At 39.6% G+C, this 27135-nt stretch overlaps 2 protein-coding genes and 3 long non-coding RNA genes across 7 annotated transcripts in view; all 5 read left to right on the forward strand.

The window, feature by feature from the left end:
• Nucleotides 1–25293, forward strand: part of LOC128436856 (uncharacterized) — a 31385-nt gene extending 6092 nt beyond the window's left edge. Inside the window, exons 2-9 of the mRNA XM_053418754.1 lie at nucleotides 4056–4209; nucleotides 21888–22244; nucleotides 22381–22602; nucleotides 23547–23903; nucleotides 23976–24206; nucleotides 24323–24595; nucleotides 24805–24901; nucleotides 25033–25293. Coding sequence (XP_053274729.1) covers nucleotides 4155–4209; nucleotides 21888–22244; nucleotides 22381–22602; nucleotides 23547–23903; nucleotides 23976–24206; nucleotides 24323–24595; nucleotides 24805–24901; nucleotides 25033–25228 — 1788 coding nt within the window. The 5' untranslated portion in view covers nucleotides 4056–4154 and the 3' untranslated portion in view covers nucleotides 25229–25293. The remainder of the gene's footprint in view (nucleotides 1–4055; nucleotides 4210–21887; nucleotides 22245–22380; nucleotides 22603–23546; nucleotides 23904–23975; nucleotides 24207–24322; nucleotides 24596–24804; nucleotides 24902–25032) is intronic.
• LOC128436855 (sialoadhesin) overlaps nucleotides 1–27135 on the forward strand; it is a 129848-nt gene that overhangs the window by 6073 nt on the left and 96640 nt on the right. The window lies entirely within an intron of this gene.
• LOC128436865 (uncharacterized) lies at nucleotides 12069–15101 on the forward strand. Its single transcript, XR_008338110.1, has 3 exons — nucleotides 12069–12198; nucleotides 13082–13135; nucleotides 13776–15101. It is a non-coding gene; the product is annotated as an uncharacterized LOC128436865 (long non-coding RNA).
• LOC128436864 (uncharacterized) lies at nucleotides 16794–19179 on the forward strand. Its single transcript, XR_008338109.1, has 3 exons — nucleotides 16794–17106; nucleotides 17989–18042; nucleotides 18294–19179. It is a non-coding gene; the product is annotated as an uncharacterized LOC128436864 (long non-coding RNA).
• LOC128436866 (uncharacterized) lies at nucleotides 25352–26301 on the forward strand. The gene is made up of 2 exons (XR_008338111.1): nucleotides 25352–25442; nucleotides 25783–26301. It is a non-coding gene; the product is annotated as an uncharacterized LOC128436866 (long non-coding RNA).

A 27135-nucleotide genomic window follows, 5' to 3' on the forward strand; every position in this document is an offset into this window, starting at 1 on the left:
GAAGAGAACATTTTGCTTAGCAACTATCAGAGTAGTAGGAGCGTCACAGAGAGCGGCTTCTTGTCACTTCCTGGATTCCATGACAAGAGGCGGGGGACTACAGCTGTGGACCAATAAAGGAGAACCAAATTGATTTGCGGTGACTCCCCTTCAATCTTTCATAAACAATCATATTAAATCTACTGTTATAATTATATTTCAAACCTCTTTTGTTCGGGGCCATTATTAACTACTTATTGCTAACTGATTTAGCCTAGGCTTATGGAGGACCATATATGACTTAAGTAAAAATAAATAAATGTATAAATAAATACAGAAATAAATAAATAAATGAATAAATAAAAATGGAAATAAATAAATAAATACAGAAATAAATAAATAAATATGTTAATACCAAGAGAAATGTCAAAATAAATGTCTTAAATATATTTGCACATTTATTTATTCCCTGATACATTTCCTTTTCATTTGCAGTGTCCTTATGCTAATGAGAAAGGCGGGCCTAACCGCAGTCTCATGCAGGATTGGTCACAGGAGTGTAATGATCCAGCCCTACTACTTCTGCCTCTCAATGCTGACTGGTGTCCAGTAGCTGTTTGCAGCGTTGAGCCAGTTCACACTTAAAATGAACTAGTTCAAGTTCAGAGGGTTAGTTAAGGTTATTTTTTATTGGGATGATTTAGCTGTCACTAGTCCTGACTGTGAGCGTCACGTCTCGTGTTGTACTGAGCACAAGGAGCGAGCCGAGAGGAGAAGGAGGAAACAGAAACTCCAGCTCGTTACAAACCACCTGCAGCCTCTGCTCTGATCATGAAGCAGCTGATCTCTGATCAGATGTGACCAGAGAAACTCTGTGTTTCCACTGTTCTACAAAGTCACTAACTGGCTGTTTCATGGTGAAGAGCTCAAGTCTCAGTCACTGCCCGTCTCTGAGCGAGTGTGTGGAGCAGCGCAGGGGCTGTGTGTGTGTGTAGCTCAGTTGACCAATCCTGCTCGAGACTGAGGTTAGGCCCGCCTTTCTCATTAGCATAAGGACACTGAAATCGAAAAATAAAAGTTGGAATAAATGTGGAAATAAATAAATAAATGTGGAAATAAATGCAGAATTAAATAAATCAATGTCTTAAACTTATTTCCACATTTATTTATTTATTTCAACTTTTATTCCAACTTTTATTTATTTCCACATTTATTTATTTCCACATTTCAGTGTCCTTATGCTAATGAGAAAGGCGGGCCTAACCTCAGTCTCGAGCAGGATTGGTCAACTGAGCTACACACACACAGCCCCTGCGCTCCGTCACACACTCGCTCAGAGACACGGGCAGTGACTGAGACTTGAGCTCTTCACCATGAAACAGCCAGTTAGCGACTTTGTGGAAAAGTGGAAACACAGAGCTTCTCTGGTCACATCTGCTCAGAGATCAGCTGCTTCATGATCAGAGCAGAGGCTGCAGGTGGTTTGTACCGAGCTGGAGTTTCTGTTTCCTCCTTCTCCTCTCGGCTCGCTCCTTGTGCTCAGTAGAACACGTGACGCTCACAGTCAGGACTACCGACACCTAAATCAGCCCAATAAAAAATAACCTTATCTAACCCTCTGAACTTGAACTAGTTCATTTTAAGTGTGAACTGGCTCAACGCTGCAAACAGGTACTGGACACCAGTCAGCATTGAGAGGCAGAAGTAGTAGGGCTGGATCATTACACTCTTGTGACCAATCCTGCATGAGACTGCGGTTAGGCCCGCCTTTCTCATTAGCATAAGAACACTGAAATCGAAAAATAAAAGTTGGAATAAATGTGGAAATAAATAAATAAATGTGGAAATAAATGCAGAATTAAATAAATCAATGTCTTAAACTTATTTCCACATTTATTTATTTATTTCAACTTTTATTCCAACTTTTATTTATTTCCACATTTATTTATTTCCACATTTCAGTGTCCTTATGCTAATGAGAAAGGCGGGCCTAACCTCAGTCTCGAGCAGGATTGGTCAACTGAGCTACACACACACAGCCCCTGCGCTCCGTCACACACTCGCTCAGAGACACGGGCAGTGACTGAGACTTGAGCTCTTCACCATGAAACAGCCAGTTAGCGACTTTGTGGAAAAGTGGAAACACAGAGCTTCTCTGGTCACATCTGCTCAGAGATCAGCTGCTTCATGATCAGAGCAGAGGCTGCAGGTGGTTTGTACCGAGCTGGAGTTTCTGTTTCCTCCTTCTCCTCTCGGCTCGCTCCTTGTGCTCAGTAGAACACGTGACGCTCACAGTCAGGACTACCGACACCTAAATCAGCCCAATAAAAAATAACCTTATCTAACCCTCTGAACTTGAACTAGTTCATTTTAAGTGTGAACTGGCTCAACGCTGCAAACAGGTACTGGACACCAGTCAGCATTGAGAGGCAGAAGTAGTAGGGCTGGATCATTACACTCTTGTGACCAATCCTGCATGAGACTGCGGTTAGGCCCGCCTTTCTCATTAGCATAAGGACACTGCAAATGAAAAGGAAATGTATCAGGGAATAAATAAATGTGCAAATATATTTAAGACATTTATTTTGACATTTATTTTGGTATTAACATATTTATTTATTTATTTCTGTATTAATTAATTTATTTCCTTTTTTATTTATTTATTTATTTATTTATTTCTGTATTTATTTATACATTTATTTATTTATTTATTTTTACTTATGTCATGTATGGTCCTCCATATAGGCTGTGATAATTGTCCATAGCTATGTTGTTCAACTTTCATTGCATCTCAATATATAGTTAAATTGGACCAGTCCGGCTCATCTCTTATTTAGGATAAACCAACACGCCTGACAGAGTCCAGTCTTAAATGTCAAAGTGGTGGATTGATCGTTGGGCCCAATCCATCTTTGTACAGTGTCTGTCCTACCACACTGTGGAGTGAAGAGGAACATGGAAGTCTGAATCTCTCTCAAACTTCTGTATGTTGGCTCACCATCCAGTGAACTGGAGTCTTCATTCTTCGGTGGATGTCCTCTCTGGCACCGGAGAATTTGTCTCTCACCAAAAACCTGAGTGTTGAATAGTAAGAGTCCCTGCACCTTCCAGCAGGTCAGCAGGGTGACCTCACACTTCCACATGATATAACAGAATCTGAGCAAAGCAGGTAGTGGGCTTGTTGCTTGAGAAGCAAAATGGCCGACAGGATGCAGACAGATGAAAAAACTCTCCACAGAGTAGATTCACCAGAGAGGACGACTGGGTACCTCCCCCTATTGGCTAGAAAAGGTCACACTGGGTCACCTAATGAGCCACTACAGTGTTTTACAAAGTGTACAATCTCTTTCTCTATTGCACTTATACAACATACAACACTGCAGCCTTAACAATGTATTTTAGCTGCTTTTCTAGTGTGGTCTAGACTTGCGTGTGGTGTGAAAATTTGAATATGAGGAGGCCTGACGTCTAGTTCAAGTCAACTGGAAGCTTAATGTATAATAATTAAATTATGTCCAAGTTCAAAGTAGCAAAATAACAAACGGTAATTAATGAAAATCAACAAACTGAGGAGGTTGCAGTTGAAAATCTGTTTCTCTGCAGCGTCTTTGTCTCTCGTCAACACCTGGTTCCATTGACCTCATTCTGCTGAATGTGACGTCACTGGCTGGTTTTAGTCTCAGCTGGTCAGCTACAGTCAAACTTGTTCTCAAAACAGAATTAATGGCAGTTTATTTTCAAGTTCAATTTAAAATCTTTCTTTAATTTGTCTTTTTCATGTCAATCTTTATTGCATCTTAATGAGACACTGAACTGATGAGATTAAAAACATCCCATTCTCCTTTAATTTGTCTTTCTTGTGTCAGTGAGATGTTGTGATGTGGATGATACAGGTTTGATATGAACAGACACTGAAGTTGTTTCTCACACTCGTATAAACCACAGTTTAATTTAGCACCGTCGGCCTCAGCATGCAGGTGCGTAATAAGAGGAAGGAAGGTTGGTGTGTTTAACAGTTTAAATTTATCTTTCTCTTACAGAATCTGTCCTTATTCTCAGACTCTTCTGTGTTGTAGGTAGACGTGTCTGTGATGTGACTGAGTTTCATCTTGTGCACATTATTTATCTGTGGACGTTTTTCTTGTTTGAAGTCACAGACGAGAGCAGCAGCTACTATGAGTGTAACTGCAGCAGCCAGTGGATTTGTTGTCCTTCTTCTCACTGTGACAGGTACTGTACCTCTACATTCATGTTGTCACTCTATTTTACACTCTGACTTCTGATTTACCTGAAGTGAGATTGAGAAAGAAAATAAAAATATAAATGAACCATTCATTCATTTTCAGATCACCACCTGTAAAGTGATGCAGAAAGAAAATATAGGAATGAATAATCATCAGTTTAATTGTGTATCTTTGTTTAGAAGTTTCTATCGTCTAGAGCTCAAAATATTACAGAGGCTGAAACATGTTGTTATTATTAGGGCCCGAGCACCGAAATCGGTGGGAGGCCCTATTGAAATTGAAATTGAAATGATTATTATTAGGGCCCGAGCACCGAAATCGGTGGGAGGCCCTATTGAAATTGAAATGATTATTATTATTATTATTATTATTATTATTATTAGGGCCCGAGCACCGAAATCGGTGAGAGGACCTATTGAAATTGAAAAGATTATTATTATTATTATTTTTCTTCGCTCAGTGAATTGGCTTTTTGAGGGCTTTAACGTGCTCAAAAAGTTTCTAAAGTGTACAGTAAATTAGAAATGTGCGCAAGTTTACGTATTCTGAAGTATTTGGGAACGGGTGTGTCAAAACCGCTCAATAGCGCCACCTACGGAAAAGCCCCTCATTTAGCATTCACCGATCATCAAAAAAAACAAAGACTATTGTGTATCATGACTAGATGCACAAAAAAGTCCATCAGTGCATTATGAATAACGCAACAGGAAGCCCGCCAGTTTGACTTTAGTGGCCATTTTGGTCATATTCGATATTTTTTCTTTTAAGTACTCCTCCTACAGCTTTCATCAAATCAACTTACAATTTAGACGATCGTCATCACAACAAAATGGAGATCTAAAGTTATTGAAGGATTAAGTTTTAGCAAAACCGTCTGACCGTGGTGTGGCCTCAAAGTTTGATTAAACGCCATCAAAACACAGGCTCCTGTATCTTGGACATATTTTGTCCAATCGAGTCCAAACTATACACATAAGACAAGAGTCGCGACCTGAAGACATCGGTACAGAAATCGTGACTTAAAATCACAGCGTCCCCTGGTGGCAACAGCAAATGTCTTGTTTTTCTATGTCTTACAGTTTGACTCACTTCTCGTAGGGCCTTCATCAAATCAACGTAAAAATTTGATGCATATGTACAAAACAAGATGAAGATCTAAAGTTATCAAAATTTAAACTTTTCATCAATCTGTGTGACCGTGGTGAGGCTTATAAATTTGATAAACAAAATGAAAACACCATGTCTGTAGTTAATGGTCCAACACTGCTCTCTAGTGACTTAATATTGAATTACACCTGTAGTGCCAATATTAAGGCACCAGAGTTCAGTGTAACACCATGGTTTGATCAAGACACAAAATGTAACTATTGAAAAAGCCATTTCGTCCCCTCTTCCCCCAATTTAAATCTGTCTGGAGCCGCACAACATATTTGATAACACAGGTTATAAAGTTATATATATACATATATATATATATAGTTATACAATATATATAAAAACTATAGTTTGTTGCATTTATTAAATAACAGAACGACAATAAAGACAACTGTTGACATTTAACTGGTATTTTTACCTGCTACAAAATAGGAAAACACCATACTCTGACCATGGCGTGGAGTCAAAGTCTGATCACATGCCATCAAAACACGAGCGTCTGTATCTTGGACATATTTGGTCCAATCAACTCCAAACTAGACATGTAAGACAAGAGTCGCGATCTGATGACATCTACAAGGACACCATGACTTAAAATCCTAGCGCCACCTGCTGGCTACAGGAAGTGAAGCGTTTATTCTTGCTGCAGAGCTTAAAACGCACGCAAGGCAGAGACGTGCGCTTGGTCATCGATCGCTCTCTCTTCCCCGACCGCAACAGACTTGAAATTGCCTGTGCTCGGGCCCGTTAGTGCTACAACGTAGCCCTAGTTATTATTATTTTTTTCCGATTAAACTTATTGGCTTTTTGAGGGCTTTAATGTGCTCAAAAAGTTGTAGGAGTTTGCAGTAAATTCGAAGGCGGCTTAAATTTACGTATTCTGGAGTATTTTGAAAAGGGCGTGGCAAAATGGCTCAAGAGCGCCACCTACGGAAAAGCCCCTCATTTAGCATTCACCGATCCTCAAAAAAAACAAAGACTATTGTGTATCATGACTAGATGCACAAAAAAGTCCATCAGTGCATTATGAATAACGCAACAGGAAGCCCGCCAGTTTGACTTTAGTGGCCATTTTGGTCATATTCTTTATTTTTGTTTTGAAGTACTCCTCCTACAGCTTTCATCAAATCAACTTACAATTTAGACGATCGTCATCACAACAAAATGGAGATCTAAAGTTATTGAAGGATTAAGTTTTAGCAAAACCGTCTGACCGTGGTGTGGCCTCAAAGTTTGATTAAACGCCATCAAAACACGGGCTCCTGTATCTTTTACATATTTTGTCCAATCGAGTCCAAACTATACACATAAGACAAGAGTCGCGACCTGAAGACATCGGTACAGAAATCGTGACTTAAAATCACAGCGTCCCCTGGTGGCAACAGCAAATGTCTTGTTTTTCTATGTGTTACAGTTTGATTCACTACTCGTAGGGCCTTCATTAAATCAACGTAAAAATTTGATGCATGTGTTCAAAACAAGATGAAGATCTAAAGTTAACGAAATTGCAACTTTTCATAATACTGTGTGACCGTGGTGTGGCTTCCAGTTTGAGGAATGAAAACATCTATATCTGGCAGATGTGCTGCAATATTTAGTCACTAGATGGCAGTGTCAGACCATGCTTTGTGTTATCTATGCATTAACAGACTGTGTTTACAGGGTGGCCAACTTTAGAGGAGAATTAAACCTTTTACAGCATTGCTCAAACTTTGGTTTTAGTCTCAATCGCTAAGTTCTTCCTTCATGACAACTCTGAGGGGGGTGTATTTTATTTTAACTCCCTCGTTTAAGCGATATAGATGTTTGAAATTCACGTGACGTCACAGGGACGCGCGCCCACTTCCTGGTGCCATGCTGCGGTTTCAGCTCAATAGAGTGAGCAGCACACGCCTCATCAGACTGTCCGCGGCTTCCACTCCCATATCGTATGAGAAACACGGTTTGAAGTTCTGCTTGTTCTCCTGAGGGACACGTCAAAGACGTCTGCGCTCTGTGGTAAGTCACATAGAGTATTTTATTTAGATGTATTCGCAGGGTGCCTTTGAATCAGGCGTGCTAGCTTAGTAGCGCTAATCCGGACGCTACATACCAGCTGCGATTGGGTTAGATGCAAATGCCAGCTGTTACTGACACAGCACCATGAACGCAGGTCCACAAAGCAGAGACAAGCGTTACTTTATGCGGATGACTCTGAGACAGGAGACTGTGTGTCGGCTTGTAAGTTAGTTTCGCTAGCGGGCTAGCGATGCTAACTGAAACCTGAGAAACCTGAGTGTTTAAAGTCACATCTGCATTGCAAGAGCAGCTGTTTAAAGGAGCATTACGTGTCCTAAAGCTCTTTCTTCAGAGTAGTGTTGTAACGTGTTACAGTGAAAAGTAACCGTGTCTCCCACCTTCAGTATTTAAATCGTTAATCTCAGACAGACTTCACTGAATTCTTTTGTTAAATATGAGTAAATCATAGCCTTGTAACTTTACTACAACAGACAGTGTCATACAGAATTGTAGGCTAATATGCACTACCCATTTCCTAAGCTGAAATGATTATGATCTGATTAACTTTGAATTAATATTTTATTATTACCATGTAAAAGTCTGTTAAGCAGATAACATGGCACATGTATGACTTAACATATCTGTGTATTTGTGTTCAATGTTCCTCTAGGATGTCCAGCATGAGACACAACTTGAATCCAACCAGACTGAACACTGACTCCAGGTACAGACCTGTTTTCATTACTTACAAAGTATTGCACATAATACATAATGTGTTAAATTATAATGCAATACTTTTAATGTGAAATAGCTCCATACTAAACATTCATTGTCATGGTAGTGCACGTTTTAATCCAAAAGCATATTCTAATACATAGTTGAATATCCACCGAAAATAAGAATACACACTTTGTTCATATGTAACTCTAATAAATACTGTATAAGTTATATTTTGCTCCGGAATTGAACTGTGTTAAAGCGGTTCACATGGAAAATATATGTTCAATTATGTGAAGGGTGATTTTCATTACTATTATACTAATGGAGATTTAGCACTTGCTACACATTGTAAGAGCAGCTGTGCAAAGGAGCACTACGTATCCTAAGGCTCTTTATTCAGAGTCACGGTGTTGATGTCCTGTCACGTGTTACAGTGAAAAATAACCGTGTCTACTAGTGTTTACATCGTTAATCTCAGGCAGACTTCCCTGAATTATTTTGTTAAATATAAATACTTTATAGCCTTGTAACTTTACTAGAACAGACAGTGTTCATAGAGAATTTGAAAATGATGTACACTACCTATTTCCTAAGATGAAATGATTATGATCTGATTATTTTTATGTTTCCTCTCATTTTATTAGGGACGGACGAGCCTGAAGGACACAGCTGTGATGACCAATTGACCATGTTTTGTCTCTTATGGCAAAGCAGAAATATTAAACACTGGGTTCTTATCTAAAGTGTATCAAATCAGAAAGCAAAAGATACACATTGTTGTTATACGTTTTTATTATTTTAACCAACCATAATGAAGATAGAAATGAATTCTTATCCATGCCACTTAGCAATGACTGCCACCACCAAACAGTTGCAGGCCATCTTTATTTAAGGGAGGAATTTAGAAGTGTTGTGTAGCTTCTGATGATGATGCAGTCGTCCACGTGTTGACCACCATGTTGCTGCTGACGACGTCAGGTGCTGCAGTTCCTCATCTATGAAGAGAAGAAACGCACTGTTAAAGAATGTTTTGAGTTGTGTATGAAGCACAACAGATTTCAGATAGAACCGTTGTACTGTGGTCTGGGTTTGTATCCTAATGGTTCAATGCACATATTTTAAGTCGCTTTTGATAAAAGTACTGAAAGAAATACAACATTGTAAAAATAGATAAAATGTCTTTCTACCTCATCTGTAATATTCAAGGTGATAATGTCCCACAGAGCTATTGATAACAGTCCACATCAAGTCTCTCCACTTCCCTCAGTGTGAAAACATAATTATATAATTAATTTGAGAACTGTTTACAACACTGATGTGTGGAGATTAAAATCATATCTAAACTGTCTAATTCACTGTAAAACTCCATGACATTCGCAGGCCATCTGTAGTTAAGGGAGCAACGTATGGAGTGATGTGTAGAGGGCAGAAACTTGGACTATGGGCAGAGAAGGTCTCTGGTTCGTCTCCGGTTCGACTCCACGGAGAGACAACAAAAGACAAACCTGGATTGATCTGTCCAAAAATCCAAGAGTCTCCCTACCCTCTCTAGTGCCCCTGAGCAAGGCACCTCACTCCCCCAACATCTGCTCCGTGAGCGCCGTACATGGTCGCTCACTGCTCTGTGTGTCCTGCACCAGATGGGTAAAAAGCAGAGATTAAATTTCCCTACCTGCATGAGTGTGCCTTTGCATGTCTGTGCATGTGTTTGGGACGAATAAATGGATCTTAATCTTAATCTTTTAATCTTAATCAGTTGTCTTCCAGTTGACCAGCATGAAGCTGCAAATCTCCACCATGTTGCTGCTGAGGACATCAGGAGCTGCATTAATGAGGAGCAGAAGCGCACTGTTATGAATGTTTTGTGTTGTGTATGAAGCACCACATATTTCAGATAGAACCGATGTACTGGGGTCTGGGTTTGTATAGTAATGGTTAAATGCACATACTTTAAATCGCTTTTGATAAAACGTGAGAAAGAAATACAACATTGTACACATAGATAAAATGTCTTCTACCTCATCTGTAATATTCAAGGTGATGATCTCCCACAGAGCTGTTGATAACAGTCCACATCAAGTCTCTCCACTTCCCTCAGTGTGAAAACATAATTATATAATTAACTGGAGAAGTGTTTACAACACTGATGTGTGGACATTATAATCTTATCTATACTGTCTAATTGACTCTACAACTCCATGACAGACTAAATTAACGATGTGAAAATAGTAATGGTGGATATATCAGCCTGTATCAGAATAATGGTGAAACATAGTTATTATCACATGCAACTTACACATGTAGCGTATTGATATTAACTTATTAAAATAAAACAAAGTCACAGCCAAACATACGACTCTGCAGTTAACTTACTTCAATGTGTTCATTAGACGTGTTAAATAAACTAACTTTTATAACAATTTTATATTAAAAAAGCCTTGAGGCATGTAAGTATATGGTGATAGTTAAAGCAATAGGTTTGGTTGTATGGTTTCAAGGTTACTTACCTCTAGTTCATAGAGCCTCCTGCTGGCTACAGGAAGTGAAGCAATAATCCTTGCCGCAGTGCACAAACGCATGCAACGCAGAGACGAGCGCTTGGTCATTGAACGTTCTCTCTTCACCGACCGCAACAGAATAGAAATTGCCTGTGCTCGGGCCCGTTAGTGCTACAACGTAGCCCTAGTTATTATTATTGTTATTATTAGGGCCCGAGCACCGAAATCGGTGAGAGGACCTATTGAAATTGAAAAGATTATTATTAGGGCCCGAGCACCGAAATCGGTGAGAGGACCTATTGAAATTGAAAAGATTATTATTAGGGCCCGAGCACCGAAATCGGTGGGAGGCCCTATTGAAATTGAAATGATTATTATTATTATTATTATTATTATTTTTCTTAGCTTAAATGAATTGGCTTTTTGAGGGCTTTAATGTGCTCAAAAAGTTGTAGGAGTTTGCAGTAAATTCGAAGGCGGCGAAAATTTACGTATTCTGGAGTATTTTGAAAAGGGCGTGGCAAAATGGCTCAAGAGCGCCACCTACGGAAAAGCCCCTCATTTAGCATTCACCGATCCTCAAAAAAAACAAAGACTATTGTGTATCATGACTAGATGCACAAAAAAGTCCATCAGTGCATTATGAATAACGCAACAGGAAGCCCGCCAGTTTGACTTTAGTGGCCATTTTGGTCATATTCCATATTTTTGTTTTGAAGTACTCCTCCTACAGCTTTCATCAAATCAACTTACAATTTAGACGAACGTCATCACAACAAAATGGAGATCTAAAGTTATTGAAGGATTAAGTTTTAGCAAAACCGTCTGACCGTGGTGTGGCCTCAAAGTTTGATTAAACGCCATCAAAACACGGGCTCCTGTATCTTGGACATATTTTGTCCAATCGAGTCCAAACTATACACATAAGACAAGAGTCGCGACCTGAAGACATCAGTACAGAAATCGTGACTTAAAATCACAGCGTCCCCTGGTGGCAACAGCAAATGTCTTGTTTTTCTATGTGTTACAGTTTGATTCACTACTCGTAGGGCCTTCATTAAATCAACGTAAAAATTTGATGCATGTGTTCAAAACAAGATGAAGATCTAAAGTTAACGAAATTGCAACTTTTCATAATACTGTGTGACCGTGGTGTGGCTTCCAGTTTGAGGAATGAAAACATCTATATCTGGCAGATGTGCTGCAATATTTAGTCACTAGATGGCAGTGTCAGACCATGGATTGTGTTATCTATGCATTAACAGACTGTGTTTACAGGGTGGCCAACTTTAGAGGAGAATTAAACCTTTTACAGCATTGCTCAAACTTTGGTTTTAGTCTCAATCGCTAAGTTCTTTCTTCATGACAACTCTGAGGGGGGTGTATTTTATTTTAACTCCCTCGTTTAAGCGATATAGATGTTTGAAATTCACGTGACGTCACAGTGTAAGCTGTGCTGTGTGTTGTGAGTTCGGCTTCAACCAGTTACAAGTGAACGCCTCATGAAATGGCTTACACCCACATACCCGGTAAATTACACACTTTGATGTTCTGCTCCTTCTCCTGACGGTCACGGTAACGATGTCTGCGCCTCCGTTTCTGTGGTAAGTCACGTTAAGTATTTTATTTCGATGTGATTCGCAGGGTGCCTTTGAATCAGCCGTGATAGCTAAGGGACGCTAATCCGGGAGCTACATACCAGCTCAGTGTATATCAACGGGTTCGATGCGAATGCCAGCTGTTACCGAAACAACCGCCATGAACCCAGGTCCACCAAGCAGAGATAAGCGTTCGTTTATAAGGATGAATCTGAGACAGGAGACTGTGTGTCGGCTTCTTTTTCGCTAGCGCCGGAGGCTAACTAGCTCGCTAACAAGCAAGCTAACAATATCTTCGCATGGGTGCAGTAACTGTTCTTCGATTCGATTGGGGTTATAACCGACAAACACCGACATGAAACGACATGAGCGGGTCCACCCAGCAGATATAAGCGTTACTTTATGCGGATGACTCTGAGACAGGAGACTGTGTGTCGGCTTGTAAGTTAGTTTCGCTAGCGGGCTAGCGATGCTAACTGAAACCTGAGAAACCTGAGTGTTTAAAGTCACATCTGCATTGCAAGAGCAGCTGTTCAAAGGAGCATTACGTGTCCTAAAGCTCTTTCTTCAGAGTAGTGTTGTAACGTGTTACAGTGAAAAGTAACCGTGTCTCCCACCTTCAGTATTTAAATCGTTAATCTCAGACAGACTTCACTGAATTCTTTTGTTAAATATGAGTAAATCATAGCCTTGTAACTTTACTAGAACAGACAGTGTCATACAGAATTGTAGGCTAATATGCACTACCTATTTCCTAAGCTGAAATGATTATGATCTGATTAACTTTGAATTAATATTTTATTATTACCATGTAAAAGTCTGTTAAGCAGATGACATGGCACATGTATGACTTAACATATCTGTGTATTTGTGTTCAATGTTCTTCTAGGATGTCCAGCGTGAGACACAACTTGAATCCAACCAGACTGAACACTGACTCCAGGTACAGACCTGTTTTCATTACTTACAAAGTATTGCACATAATACATAATGTGTTAAATTATAATGCAATACTTTTAATGTGAAATAGCTCCATACTAAACATTCATTGTCATGGTAGTGCACGTTTTAATCCAAAAGCATATTCAAATACATAGTTGAATATCCACCGAAAATAAGAATACACACTTTGTTCATATGTAACTCTAATAAATACTGTATAAGTTATATTTTGCTCCAGAATTGAACTGTGTTAAAGCGGTTCACATGGAAAATATATGTTCAATTATGTGAAGGGTGATTTTCATTACTATTATACTAATGGAGATTTAGCACTTGCTACACATTGTAAGAGCAGCTGTGCAAAGGAGCACTACGTATCCTAAGGCTCTTTATTCAGAGTCACGGTGTTGATGTCCTGTCACGTGTTACAGTGAAAAATAACCGTGTCTACTAGTGTTTACATCGTTAATCTCAGGCAGACTTCCCTGAATTATTTTGTTAAATATAAATACATTATAGCCTTGTAACTTTACTAGAACAGACAGTGTTCATAGAGAATTTGAAAATGATGTACACTACCTATTTCCTAAGATGAAATGATTATGATCTGATTATTTTTATGTTTCCTCTCATTTTATTAGGGACGGACGAGCCTGAAGGACACAGCTGTGATGACCAATTGACCATGTTTTGTCTCTTATGGCAAAGCAGAAATATTAAACACTGGGTTCTTATCTAAAGTGTATCAAATCAGAAAGCAAAAGATACACATTGTTGTTATAAGTTTTTATTATTTTAACCAACCATAATGAAGATAGAAATGAATTCTTATCCATGCCACTTAGCAATGACTGCCACCACCAAACAGTTGCAGGCCATCTTTATTTAAGGGAGGAATTTAGAAGTGTTGTGTAGCTTCTGATGATGATGCAGTCGTCCACGTGTTGACCACCATGTTGCTGCTGACGACGTCAGGTGCTGCAGTTCCTCATCTATAAAGAGAAGAAACGCACTGTTAAAGAATGTTTTGAGTTGTGTATGAAGCACAACAGATTTCAGATAGAACCGTTGTACTGTGGTCTGGGTTTGTATCCTAATGGTTAAATGCACATATTTTAAGTCGCTTTTGATAAAAGTACTGAAAGAAATACAACATTGTAAAAATAGATAAAATGTCTTTCTACCTCATCTGTAATATTCAAGGTGATAATCTCCCACAGAGCTATTGATAACAGTCCACATCAAGTCTCTCCACTTCCCTCAGTGTGAAAACATAATTATATAATTAATTTGAGAACTGTTTACAACACTGATGTGTGGAGATTTAAATCATATCTAAACTGTCTAATTCACTGTAAAACTCCATGACATTCGCAGGCCATCTGTAGTTAAGGGAGCAACGTATGGAGTGATGTGTAGAGGGCAGAAACTTGGACTATGGGCAGAGAAGGTCTCTGGTTCGTCTCCGGTTCGACTCCACGGAGAGACAACAAAAGACAAACCTGGATTGATCTGTCCAAAAATCCAAGAGTCTCCCTACCCTCTCTAGTGCCCCTGAGCAAGGCACCTCACTCCCCCAACATCTGCTCCGTGAGCGCCGTACATGGTCGCTCACTGCTCTGTGTGTCCTGCACCAGATGGGTAAAAAGCAGAGATTAAATTTCCCTACCTGCATGAGTGTGCCTTTGCATGTCTGTGCATTTGTTTGGGACGAATAAATGGATCTTAATCTTAATCTTTTAATCTTAATCAGTTGTCTTCCAGTTGACCAGCATGAAGCTGCAAATCTCCACCATGTTGCTGCTGAGGACATCAGGAGCTGCATTAATGAGGAGCAGAAGCGCACTGTTATGAATGTTTTGTGTTGTGTATGAAGCACCACATATTTCAGATAGAACCGATGTACTGGGGTCTGGGTTTGTATACTAATGGTTAAATGCACATACTTTAAATCGCTTTTGATAAAACGTGAGAAAGAAATACAACATTGTACACAGATAAAATGTCTTTCTACCTCATCTGTAATATTCAAGGTGATGATCTCCCACAGAGCTGTTGATAACAGTCCACATCAAGTCTCTCCACTTCCCTCAGTGTGAAAACATAATTATATAATTAACTGGAGAAGTGTTTACAACACTGATGTGTGGACATTATAATCTTATCTATACTGTCTAATTGACTCTACAACTCCATGACAGACTAAATTAACGATGTGAAAATAGTAATGGTGGATATATCAGCCTGTATCAGAATAATGGTGAAACATAGTTATTATCACATGCAACTTACACATGTAGCTGTTGATATTAACTTATTAAAATAAAACAAAGTCACAGCCAAACATACGACTCTGCAGTTAACTTGCTTCAATGTGTTCATTAGACGTGTTAAATAAACTAACTTTTATAACAATTTTATATTAAAAAAGCCTTGAGGCATGTAAGTATATGGTGCTAGTTAAAGCAATAGGTTTGGTTGTATGGTTTCAAGGTTACTTACCTCTAGTTCATAGAGCCTCCTGCTGGCTACAGGAAGTGAAGCAATATTCCTTGCCGCAGTGCACAAACGCATTTAACGCAGAGACGAGCGCTTGGTCATTGAACGTTCTCTCTTCACCGACCGCAACAGAATAGAAATTGCCTGTGCTTGGGCCCGTTAGTGCTACAACGTAGCCCTAGTTATTATTAGGGCCCGAGCACCGAAATCGGTGGGAGGCCCTATTGAAATTGAAATGATTATTATTATTATTATTATTATTATTTTTCTTAGCTTAAATGAATTGGCTTTTTGAGGGCTTTAATGTGCTCAAAAAGTTGTAGGAGTTTGCAATAAATTCGAAGGCGGCGAAAATTTACGTATTCTGGAGTATTTTGAAAAGGAAGTGGCAAAAAGGCTCAAGAGCGCCACCTACGGAAAAGCCCCTCATTTAGCATTCACCGATCTTCAAAAAAAACAAAGACTATTGTGTATCATGACTAGATGCACAAAAAGGTCCATCAGTGCATTATGAATAACGCAACAGGAAGCCCGCCAGTTTGACTTTAGTGGCCATTTTGGTCATATTCGATATTTTTTGTTTTAAGTACTCCTCCTACAGCTTTCATCAAATCAACTTACAATTTAGACGATCGTCATCACAACAAAATGGAGATCTAAAGTTATTGAAGGATTAAGTTTTAGCAAAACCGTCTGACCGTGGTGTGGCCTCAAAGTTTGATTAAACGCCATCAAAACACGGGCTCCTGTATCTTGGACATATTTTGTCCAATCGAGTCCAAACTATACACATAAGACAAGAGTCGCGACCTGAAGACATTGGTACAGAAATCGTGACTTAAAATCACAGCGTCCCCTGGTGGCAACAGCAAATGTCTTGTTTTTCTATGTGTTACAGTTTGAATCACTACTCGTAGGGCCTTCATTAAATCAACGTAAAAATTTGATGCATGTGTTCAAAACAAGATGAAGATCTAAAGTTAACGAAATTGCAACTGTTCATAATACTGTGTGACCGTGGTGTGGCTTCCAGTTTGAGGAATGAAAACATCTATATCTGGCAGATGTGCTGCAATATTTAGTCACTAGATGGCAGTGTCAGACCATGCTTTGTGTTATCTATGCATTAACAGACTGTGTTTTACAGGGTGGCCAACTTTAGAGGAGAATTAAACCTTTTACAGCATTGCTCAAACTTTGGTTTTAGTCTCAATCGCTAAGTTCTTCCTTCATGACAACTCTGAGGGGGGTGTATTTTATTTTAACTCCCTCGTTTAAGCGATATAGATGTTTGAAATTCACGTGACGTCACAGTGTAAGCTGTGCTGTGTGTTGTGAGTTCGGCTTTAACCAGTTACAAGTGAACGCCTCATGAAATGGCTTACACCCACATACCCGGTAAATTACACACTTTGATGTTCTGCTCCTTCTCCTGACGGTCACGGTAACGATGTCTGCGCCTCCGTTTCTGTGGTAAGTCACGTTAAGTATTTTATTTCGATGTGATTCGCAGGGTGCCTTTGAATCAGCCGTGATAGCTAAGGGACGCTAATCCGGGAGCTACATACCAGCTCAGTGTATATCAACGGGTTCGATGCGAATGCCAGCTGTTACCGAAACAACCGCCATGAACCCAGGTCCACCAAGCAGAGATAAGCGTTCGTTTATAAGGATGAATCTGAGACAGGAGACTGTGTGTCGGCTTCTTTTTCGCTAGCGCCGGAGGCTAACTAGCTCGCTAACAAGCAAGCTAAGAATATCTTCGCATGGGTGCAGTAACTGTTCTTCGATTCGATTGGGGTTATTACCGACAAACACCGACATGAAACGACATGAGCGGGTCCACCCAGCAGATATAAGCGTTACTTTATGCGGATGACTCTGAGACAGGAGACTGTTTGTCGGCTTGTAAGTTAGTTTCGCTAGCGGGCTAGCGATGCTAACTGAAACCTGAGAAACCTGAGTGTTTAAAGTCACATCTGCATTGCAAGAGCAGCTGTTCAAAGGAGCATTACGTGTCCTAAAGCTCTTTCTTCAGAGTAGTGTTGTAACGTGTTACAGTGAAGGTAACCGTGTCTCCCACCTTCAGTATTTAAATCGTTAATCTCAGACAGACTTCACTGAATTCTTTTGTTAAATATGAGTAAATCATAGCCTTGTAACTTTACTAGAACAGACAGTGTCATACAGAATTGTAGGCTAATATGCACTACCTATTTCCTAAGCTGAAATGATTATGATCTGATTAACTTTGAATTAATATTTTATTATTACCATGTAAAAGTCTGTTAAGCAGATAACATGGCACATGTATGACTTAACATATCTGTGTATTTGTGTTCAATGTTCCTCTAGGATGTCCAGCGTGAGACACAACTTGAATCCAACCAGACTGAACACTGACTCCAGGTACAGACCTGTTTTCATTACTTACAAAGTATTGCACATAATACATAATGTGTTAAATTATAATGCAATACTTTTAATGTGAAATAGCTCCATACTAAACATTCATTGTCATGGTAGTGCACGTTTTAATCCAAAAGCATATTCAAATACATAGTTGAATATCCACCGAAAATAAGAATACACACTTTGTTCATATGTAACTCTTTCTCTATAATTATGACATACTTTCATGTTTCCTATCATTTTATTAGGGACGGACGAGCCTGAAGGACACAGCTGTGATGACCATGTTCTGTCTCTTATGACAAAGCAGAAATATAAAACACTGGGTTCTTATCTAAAGTGTATCAAATCAGATCTCCACCATGTTGCTGCTGAGGACATCAGGTGCTGCAGTTCTTCATCTATGAAGATGAAAAAACTCACTGTTAAAGAATGTTTTGTGTTGTGTATGAAGCACAACAGATTTCAGATAGAACCGTTGTACTGTGGTCTGGGTTTGTATCCTAATGGTTAAATGCACATATTTTATGTCGCTTTTGATAAAAGTACTGAAAGAAATACAACATTGTAAAAATAGATAAAATGTCTTTCTACCTCATCTGTAATATTCAAGGTGATAATCTCCCACAGAGCTATTGATAACAGTCCACATCAAGTCTCTCCACTTCCCTCGGTGTGAAAACATAATTATATAATTAATTTGAGAACTGTTTACAACACTGATGTGTGGAGATTATAATCATATCTAAACTGTCATATTCACTGTAAAACTCCATGACAGGCTAAATAAACGCGGTGGGAATAGTAATGGTGGATATAATATATTGTAACTTTACTAGAACAGACAGTGTTCATAGAGAATTTGAAAATGATGTACACTACCTATTTCCTAAGATGAAATGATTATGATCTGATTATTTTTATGTTTCCTCTCATTTTATTAGGGACGGACGAGCCTGAAGGACACAGCTGTGATGACCAATTGACCATGTTTTGTCTCTTATGGCAAAGCAGAAATATTAAACACTGGGTTCTTATCTAAAGTGTATCAAATCAGAAAGCAAAAGATACACATTGTTGTAATAAGTTTTTATTATTTTAACCAACCATAATAAAGATAGAAATGAATTGTTATCCATGACAATGAGCAATGACTGTTACCACTAAACAGTTGCAGGCCATCTTTATTTAAGGGAGGAATTTAGAAGTGTTGTGTAGCTTCTGATGATGATGCAGTCGTCCACGTGTTGACCACCATGTTGCTGCTGACGACATCAGGTGCTGCAGTTCCTCATCTATAAAGAGAAGAAACGCACTGTTAAAGAATGTTTTGAGTTGTGTATGAAGCACAACAGATTTCAGATAGAACCGTTGTACTGTGGTCTGGGTTTGTATCCTAATGGTTAAATGCACATATTTTAAGTCGCTTTTGATAAAAGTACTGAAAGAAATACAACATTGTAAAAATAGATAAAATGTCTTTCTACCTCATCTGTAATATTCAAGGTGATAATCTCCCACAGAGCTATTGATAACAGTCCACATCAAGTCTCTCCACTTCCCTCGGTTTGAAAACATAATTATATAATTAATTTGAGAACTGTTTACAACACTGATGTGTGGAGATTATAATCATATCTAAACTGTCATATTCACTTTAAAACTCCATGACAGGCTAAATAAACGCGGTGGGAATAGTAATGGTGGATATACCAGCCTTCAACAGAATAATGGTGAAACATAGTTACTATCACATGCAACTTACACGTGTAGCATATTGATATTAACTTATTATAATAAAACATAAAGTCTCAACCAAACATACGACCCTGCAGCTAACTTGCTTCAATCTGTTCATTAGACGTGTTAAATAAACGGTAACTTTTATAACAGTTTTATATTAAAAAAGCCTTGCGGCATGTAAGCATATGATGATAGATAAAGCAATAGGTTTTGTTGTAGTATAGTTTCAAGGTTACTTACCTCTAGTTCATAGAGCCTCCTGCTGGCTACAGTAAGTGAAGCGATAGTCCTTGCCACAGTGCCGAAACGCATGCAACGCAGAGACGAGCGCTTCTCATTGAACGTTCTCTCTTCACCGACCGCAACAGACTTGAAATTGCCTGTGCTCGGGCCCGTTAGTGCTACAACGTAGCCCTAGTTATTATTATTTTTCTTCGCTCAGTGAATTGGCTTTTTGAGGGCTTTAACGTGCTCAAAAAGTTTCTAAAGTGTACAGTAAATTAGAAATGTGCGCAAGTTTACGTATTCTGAAGTATTTGGGAACGGGTGTGTCAAAACCGCTCAATAGCGCCACCTACGGAAAAGCCCCTCATTTAGCATTCACCGATCATCAAAAAAAACAAAGACTATTGTGTATCATGACTAGATGCACAAAAAAGTCCATCAGTGCATTATGAATAACGCAACAGGAAGCCCGCCAGTTTGACTTTAGTGGCCATTTTGGTCATATTCGATATTTTTTCTTTTAAGTACTCCTCCTACAGCTTTCATCAAATCAACTTACAATTTAGACGATCGTCATCACAACAAAATGGAGATCTAAAGTTATTGAAGGATTAAGTTTTAGCAAAACCGTCTGACCGTGGTGTGGCCTCAAAGTTTGATTAAACGCCATCAAAACACAGGCTCCTGTATCTTGGACATATTTTGTCCAATCGAGTCCAAACTATACACATAAGACAAGAGTCGCGACCTGAAGACATCGGTACAGAAATCGTGACTTAAAATCACAGCGTCCCCTGGTGGCAACAGCAAATGTCTTGTTTTTCTATGTCTTACAGTTTGACTCACTTCTCGTAGGGCCTTCATCAAATCAACGTAAAAATTTGATGCATGTGTACAAAACAAGATGAAGATCTAAAGTTATCAAAATTTAAACTTTTCATCAATCTGTGTGACCGTGGTGAGGCTTATAAATTTGATAAACAAAATGAAAACACCATGTCTGTAGTTAATGGTCCAACACTGCTCTCTAGTGACTTAATATTGAATTACACCTGTAGTGCCAATATTAAGGCACCAGAGGTCAGTGTAACACCATGGTTTGATCAAGACACAAAATGTAACTATTGAAAAAGCCATTTCGTCCCCTCTTCCCCCAATTTAAATCTGTCTGGAGCCGCACAACATATTTGATAACACAGGTTATAAAGTTATATATATACATATATATATATATAGTTATACAATATATATAAAAACTATAGTTTGTTGCATTTATTAAATAACAGAACGACAATAAAGACAACTGTTGACATTTAACTGGTATTTTTACCTGCTACAAAATAGGAAAACACCATACTCTGACCATGGCGTGGAGTCAAAGTCTGATCACATGCCATCAAAACACGAGCGTCTGTATCTTGGACATATTTGGTCCAATCAACTCCAAACTAGACATGTAAGACAAGAGTCGCGATCTGATGACATCTACAAGGACACCATGACTTAAAATCCTAGCGCCACCTGCTGGCTACAGGAAGTGAAGCGTTTATTCTTGCTGCAGAGCTTAAAACGCACGCAAGGCAGAGACGTGCGCTTGGTCATCGATCGCTCTCTCTTCCCCGACCGCAACAGACTTGAAATTGCCTGTGCTCGGGCCCGTTAGTGCTACAACGTAGCCCTAGTTATTATTATTATTGTTATCATAATGACTGAGTTCCTCTCCTCTCGATGCAGGACTTGTCATCAGTGTGTGGAGTCATTAGTTGAAATGCTATGGAATGCTGCTCATGGAAATGTGTTTCTTTTCTACAGAAAGTAAAAAGTAAACTAAGTGTTCTCTGGTGTGGTTATGAATCTGATTCTCTGTGTTACAGTGGTACAGTGTGAGAATGGCTGGGATGTGAGTTACACTTCTACTGAGATCTGTGCCGTCAGAGGATCAACAGTGGACATTACCTGTACCTACACATACCCATCCACAGTTAATAACCATGATACTACAGTTCAGGAACCTTTCTGGTTCATTAAAGAGAGTAATGGGATTCACGTTGATCTAAGGACTGATCCGGAGTATTCAGGTCGTGTGGAGAATCTCTGTGGAAACAACACGTGCACTCTGAGAATCTCTAACCTGAGAGAGAGCGACTCAGCTGTGTACAAGTTCAGGTTCACAACAAACCAACCTACTGGGAGTTTAACTGGTTCAGCTGGAGTCACTCTGTCAGTCACTGGTAACATTTACATCTGAACATTCATTCATTTATTTCCTACATCTTGTTTGGTTCACTTGAGTGTGTCTGTGCACTTTTATATTCATGTGTGTGTTGTTAGTTTGGACTAAAATGAATTCCTTATTCTCACACACAGATTTGCATGTGCAGGTGAGCAGATCAGTGATATATGACTCTTATAACTGGGCAGAGCTCAGGTGTCAGAGCAGTTGTCGTCTTCCTGATCATCTGAACTACGTCTGGTACGAGAATCAACAGAAGACGGAGGAAGGAGAATCTTATGCAGATACTTTTCGTCCTACAGAAAGAGTTTCCTGTGCTGTTAAAGGACTCGAGGATTTCCGCTCTCCTTCAATGTGTGAGTTTAATCTACAGTATTTCACTAACAGCACCATCTGCTGGAGTATTTGAGATAATGCATTGTACCATAACTTCATGTGTCTTTAAATACTTTTTTCTGCATGGGGACATTGAACTCTTGGGATACTACTGTCAGTACTGACAAACTAGTGTAGTACTAGTACTAGTATTCTGCTTGTGTAAATATAGATTGAAGAAATAACTGCTCCCTAGAAGTGAAGCCAAAGCATTGTGATCGCCCCCTGGTGGCTGGCTGCAGTATAGAACATATATCCTGTCTCCTCCATGTTAGTGGGAAGGACATGGACCAATGTAAAAAGTCATATAACTTTTTCTCAAAGATTTTTGTTGTCATTTTAGGTTCTTATCACACTCTATTGTTCATGTTTCTCATAAATTTGGTTTTAATTAGTTATTTGATGATATGAAAATTAGATTAAACTTCATGATTGACAGCTGAGGCTGACTCAGGATTGGTCGAGCTCATGTATGGGCGGGACCTTGATACTGTGGCTCCATCTCCGGATCACTACTGTGCAGACTGTGGTTCCAAATGTGAAAGATGGCAGCGTTGGTATCCAGGATATTTTGGCTTCATTTCTGGAGAGTGGGAGGAAGTGTAGACGTGTCGTCCATCTTTGGTCGACTCTGCATAAAAGACACAGATCATTTCCTCCATATTGGCCAGTTTGCTCCATTATAAGAGCAACTTATACAAGGTCCCTCATGTTCCTCACCTCCAACAGTGTGTTTCTCCCTCACACTGAAGTCTAAAGGGAACTTCTCTGTGTTTTATGTGAACTGAAAGTTCCTCATCTTGGCATCGTCATCATCTTAAAATGAAAACCTGCCGACTGGTGATTCACCAGAGAAAATACATGGAGATAGTTTTATAAATGTATAAGTTTATCTTCTGATTCTCTGATGGGCTCTGTGTTACAGTGGTAAGGAGTCAGACTGACTGGAGTGTGAGTTACACTTCTACTGAGATCTGTGCCTCCAGAGGATCAACAGTGGACATTAACTGTACCTACACATACCCATCCACAGTTAATAACCATGATACTACAGTTCAGGAAACTTTCTGGTTCATTAAAGAGAGTAATGGGATTCACGTTGATCTAAGGAATGATTCAGAGTATTCAGGTCGTGTGGAGAATCTCTGTGGAAACAACACGTGCACTCTGAGAATCTCTAACCTGAGAGAGAGCGACTCAGCTGTGTACAAGTTCAAGTTCACAACAAACCAACCTACTGGGAGTTTTACTGGTTCAGCTGGAGTCACTCTGTCTGTCACAGGTAACATTTACATTAGAGTCAGTTTGAAATGTTAGTGAGTTTGTTGAAATAAAATCACATGTTTGTTCACAGACCCTCAGCTCCAGGTACATGTGAGGAGATCAACAGCCAATCCATCTTCTACCTGGACAGAGCTGACCTGTCACAGCAGGTGTCAGCTCCCTGATCATCTTTCCTACGTTTGGTACAATAACAATAAACCTGTTGGACGAAAAAAATACTTTCACCTCAAACACTTTAATCCTGAAGACAGCTATCACTGTGCTATAGAAGGACAGGAGCGTTTCCCTTCTCCTACAGTGTGTGAGTTTACTCCTCCTCATGAAGCTACAATAATGTGGAAATAATTTAAATTTAAACTATCAACAAATAATACAGACAGTGTTTTGATTGTATTCTCATCCTGTGTGTTAATATAGACTATCCTTCAGATGCTCCAAAGCCTCCCTCTGTGTCAGTGAGTCCCTCTGGTGAGATCATGGAGGGCAGCTCAGTGACTCTGACCTGCAGCAGTGATGCTAACCCAGCAGCTCACTACACCTGGTACAAGGAGGACGAGGATTCACCAACAGCATCAGGACAAATCTTCACCATCACTGATATCACAGCTGAACATGGTGGAAAGTATCAGTGTGAGGCCCAGAACACACACGGACGTAGTAAGGCCACCTTACATCTGACTGTTGGAGCAGGTGATTTTAGCACTCTGACTTTTACAGCCTACACCCCCCCCCCCTCCTTTTCATTTCACCAGAACCTTAAACCATCAATACTCAGGATTTCCAGATGTGTCACAGCTGTATATCAAGCCCATCATATTGCACATGAACAATACTGACTGACCAACAGCATCACCTGGCAAACTGAGTCATCAGTCTAACCACACTGCTAATGTCTCCAGTCTGTTGTCTAGGGAAGTCAGTGATAATCATGAATACCATCAGGCTGACTATGGTGGTCGTGCTGGTTCCAGTGCTGGTCTGGACTCTGTGGACGAGGTAAAACAACACAAATCCATCAGTTCACCCTCTGCTCTTTTACTGTCTTCTTCAAATGTCTTCAAACACTAGTTTCAGAGTTATGAAGTTAATTTTGTCAAATGTTGTGTTTGTTGTTGTTTTCAATCCAGGATGAAAAAAACTCTGAGCTTGAAATCAGAACTGAATGAAGCTGTGGAGATGACAGAGGTGAGAGACAGTGAGGCCAAAAGAATGACTCCATATCACTGTTTTCATCTCACCATGTTAGAGAAAGAGATAAAACATTTCTTGGATCAGCTACTTTGTCTGAATCTGCTCCAAAATGTAAAAGGTTGTTTCCATTGAACAAACAAACCAATGGACAGGGGGAGCAACTAAGTTCAAACTGTTTTGAATGAACTTTGATTATTTGCAGGTTTCATGAATAAAGTCCAGTGAGGATTAATATTTTCTCATCTCTCCCCCAACAGTCACACAACTGTCCTGAGTATGAGAACGTTGCTGCTGCAGCACAGACAGAAGACACAGAGGAGCAGGAAGACCTGGTGTGAAGCATCAGGTCAGAGCCACTGGGACAAACAGAACCAAGATGGACGACTTCAGAGAACATCCGTACAAGCGAGTTTTACAGAAACCATAATGTGTAGTTATTAAATACAGGAAATCTGTCCAAGCAGCAACATATCTGAGTGCAAGCGCAGAGTTTGAGCACAAGCAGAGCAAATCTAAGCACCAGCAGGAGCTGTGTGAGTGCAAGCTTAGAGTGTTGAGTAAAAACATCACGAAATCTGAACGTGCAAGTCCAGCTGTCAAACTAAAAGACCATGCTTTTAAATAAAGAGGAAAACCACCGTACATTTCCTTTCTACTCATGGTTTCCTGTTTTCTTCTCTCCTCAGGTGCACTGTGATTGGTTGAAAGTATTTCGGAGGGAACAGGAAGTATCTATCTTTCCATCCCCGGTTGCAGCAGCAGCAGTTTGTACAGCATGACCTTTAGAACAAGAGTATTGTTGTGTTGTTTCTTTTCTTTTTCTTTTCTGATGGGTCCAGTCGTCCAGTTTTCGCAGCTTTATTTCTGTGAGCTTTAGTTCTGATGTTGGTTTAGGTTGAAGGAAGATTCTCAGATCCTACGACCCTTTGTGGGTTGGTGTGTTGGGTTTTCCTTCTTTTGTCCAATTTGTCGGCCTGTTGTTGAAGTTGTTGTCTTTTCTACAATTACTTTATACATTTTTTGCTGTTACCCTCTGAACTATTTTGGACGTCTTGGTTATGAGGCTTTGAGGCTGTGGTAACAACACGTGACTCATCTTGTGTCTTATACATGATATTAATGTGGTTATTACACGGATAATGAATTATTATGTATCGTGATTTTATGATTCTTTTTTAAATAAATATTTTGGTCTTTTGTTTTCACTCCTGATCTATTTGTTTGTTTGTTTTTCAGCAGAATTACACCAGAAAACCCAAAAAAATGATTTTTCCACAAACTCATCAATTTGGGCAGGAATCCTGATAAAGGGGCGGAGCCAGGAGCATATTTGTGTCACTTTCTTTATAATTGTGAGAATGATGAAAACAGTCAGGATTATTTAGAGGACTGGTTTCTATGAGTGATTGAACTCTGGTGCAGCTTGATTGAATTGATTGAGGCTGGCATGTGCACACAGACACTGAAGAGGAGGTGCTTTAAGGGCCTCATCTGAAAAGAAAGACCAGGAGCAATAGTGGAAGCTCGAAGGCAAAAAAAGGAGCAGTGAAGAAAGGAGGTAGAGGAGCAGCAGAGTCTGAGTCCAGCATGGAGACCGACTCTGCTGACAGTGAATCCTCCGACTTCAGGACAGGAAGCCAGAAGAACTCAAGAAGCTACAGTACGGGGAAGATCAAAGTGTTTCTCCAGAAAACAAAGAACATGAAAGGAATGAAAATAAAAGATTATCTCTTTCTCTGATAGAGCAGGGGCACCTTATCACCAGTGTGTGTGTGTGTGTGTGTGGGGGGGGGGGGGGGGCATCATCTTCTCCAGGAGCTTCCACCAGAGTCTTCAGAAGTGGAGGAGGTGGTGGAGGGCAGAATCCTGGTGGTGAGCCGACAGAGTCTGTTTTCTACACGGTTTCAAGCAGAGGAAAACATTTATGATTTTTTATTTTTAGGAGGAGATTTTAATTGTACAGAAGATGATGTTTTAGACAGGAACCACCTGGAGCCCCACAGAGCATCACAGAGCGCACTCTCTTTATACAGTAGATG

The sequence above is a fragment of the Pleuronectes platessa genome, chromosome 3 (genome assembly GCF_947347685.1).
Source record: "Pleuronectes platessa chromosome 3, fPlePla1.1, whole genome shotgun sequence".
Taxonomy (NCBI): domain Eukaryota; kingdom Metazoa; phylum Chordata; class Actinopteri; order Pleuronectiformes; family Pleuronectidae; genus Pleuronectes; species Pleuronectes platessa.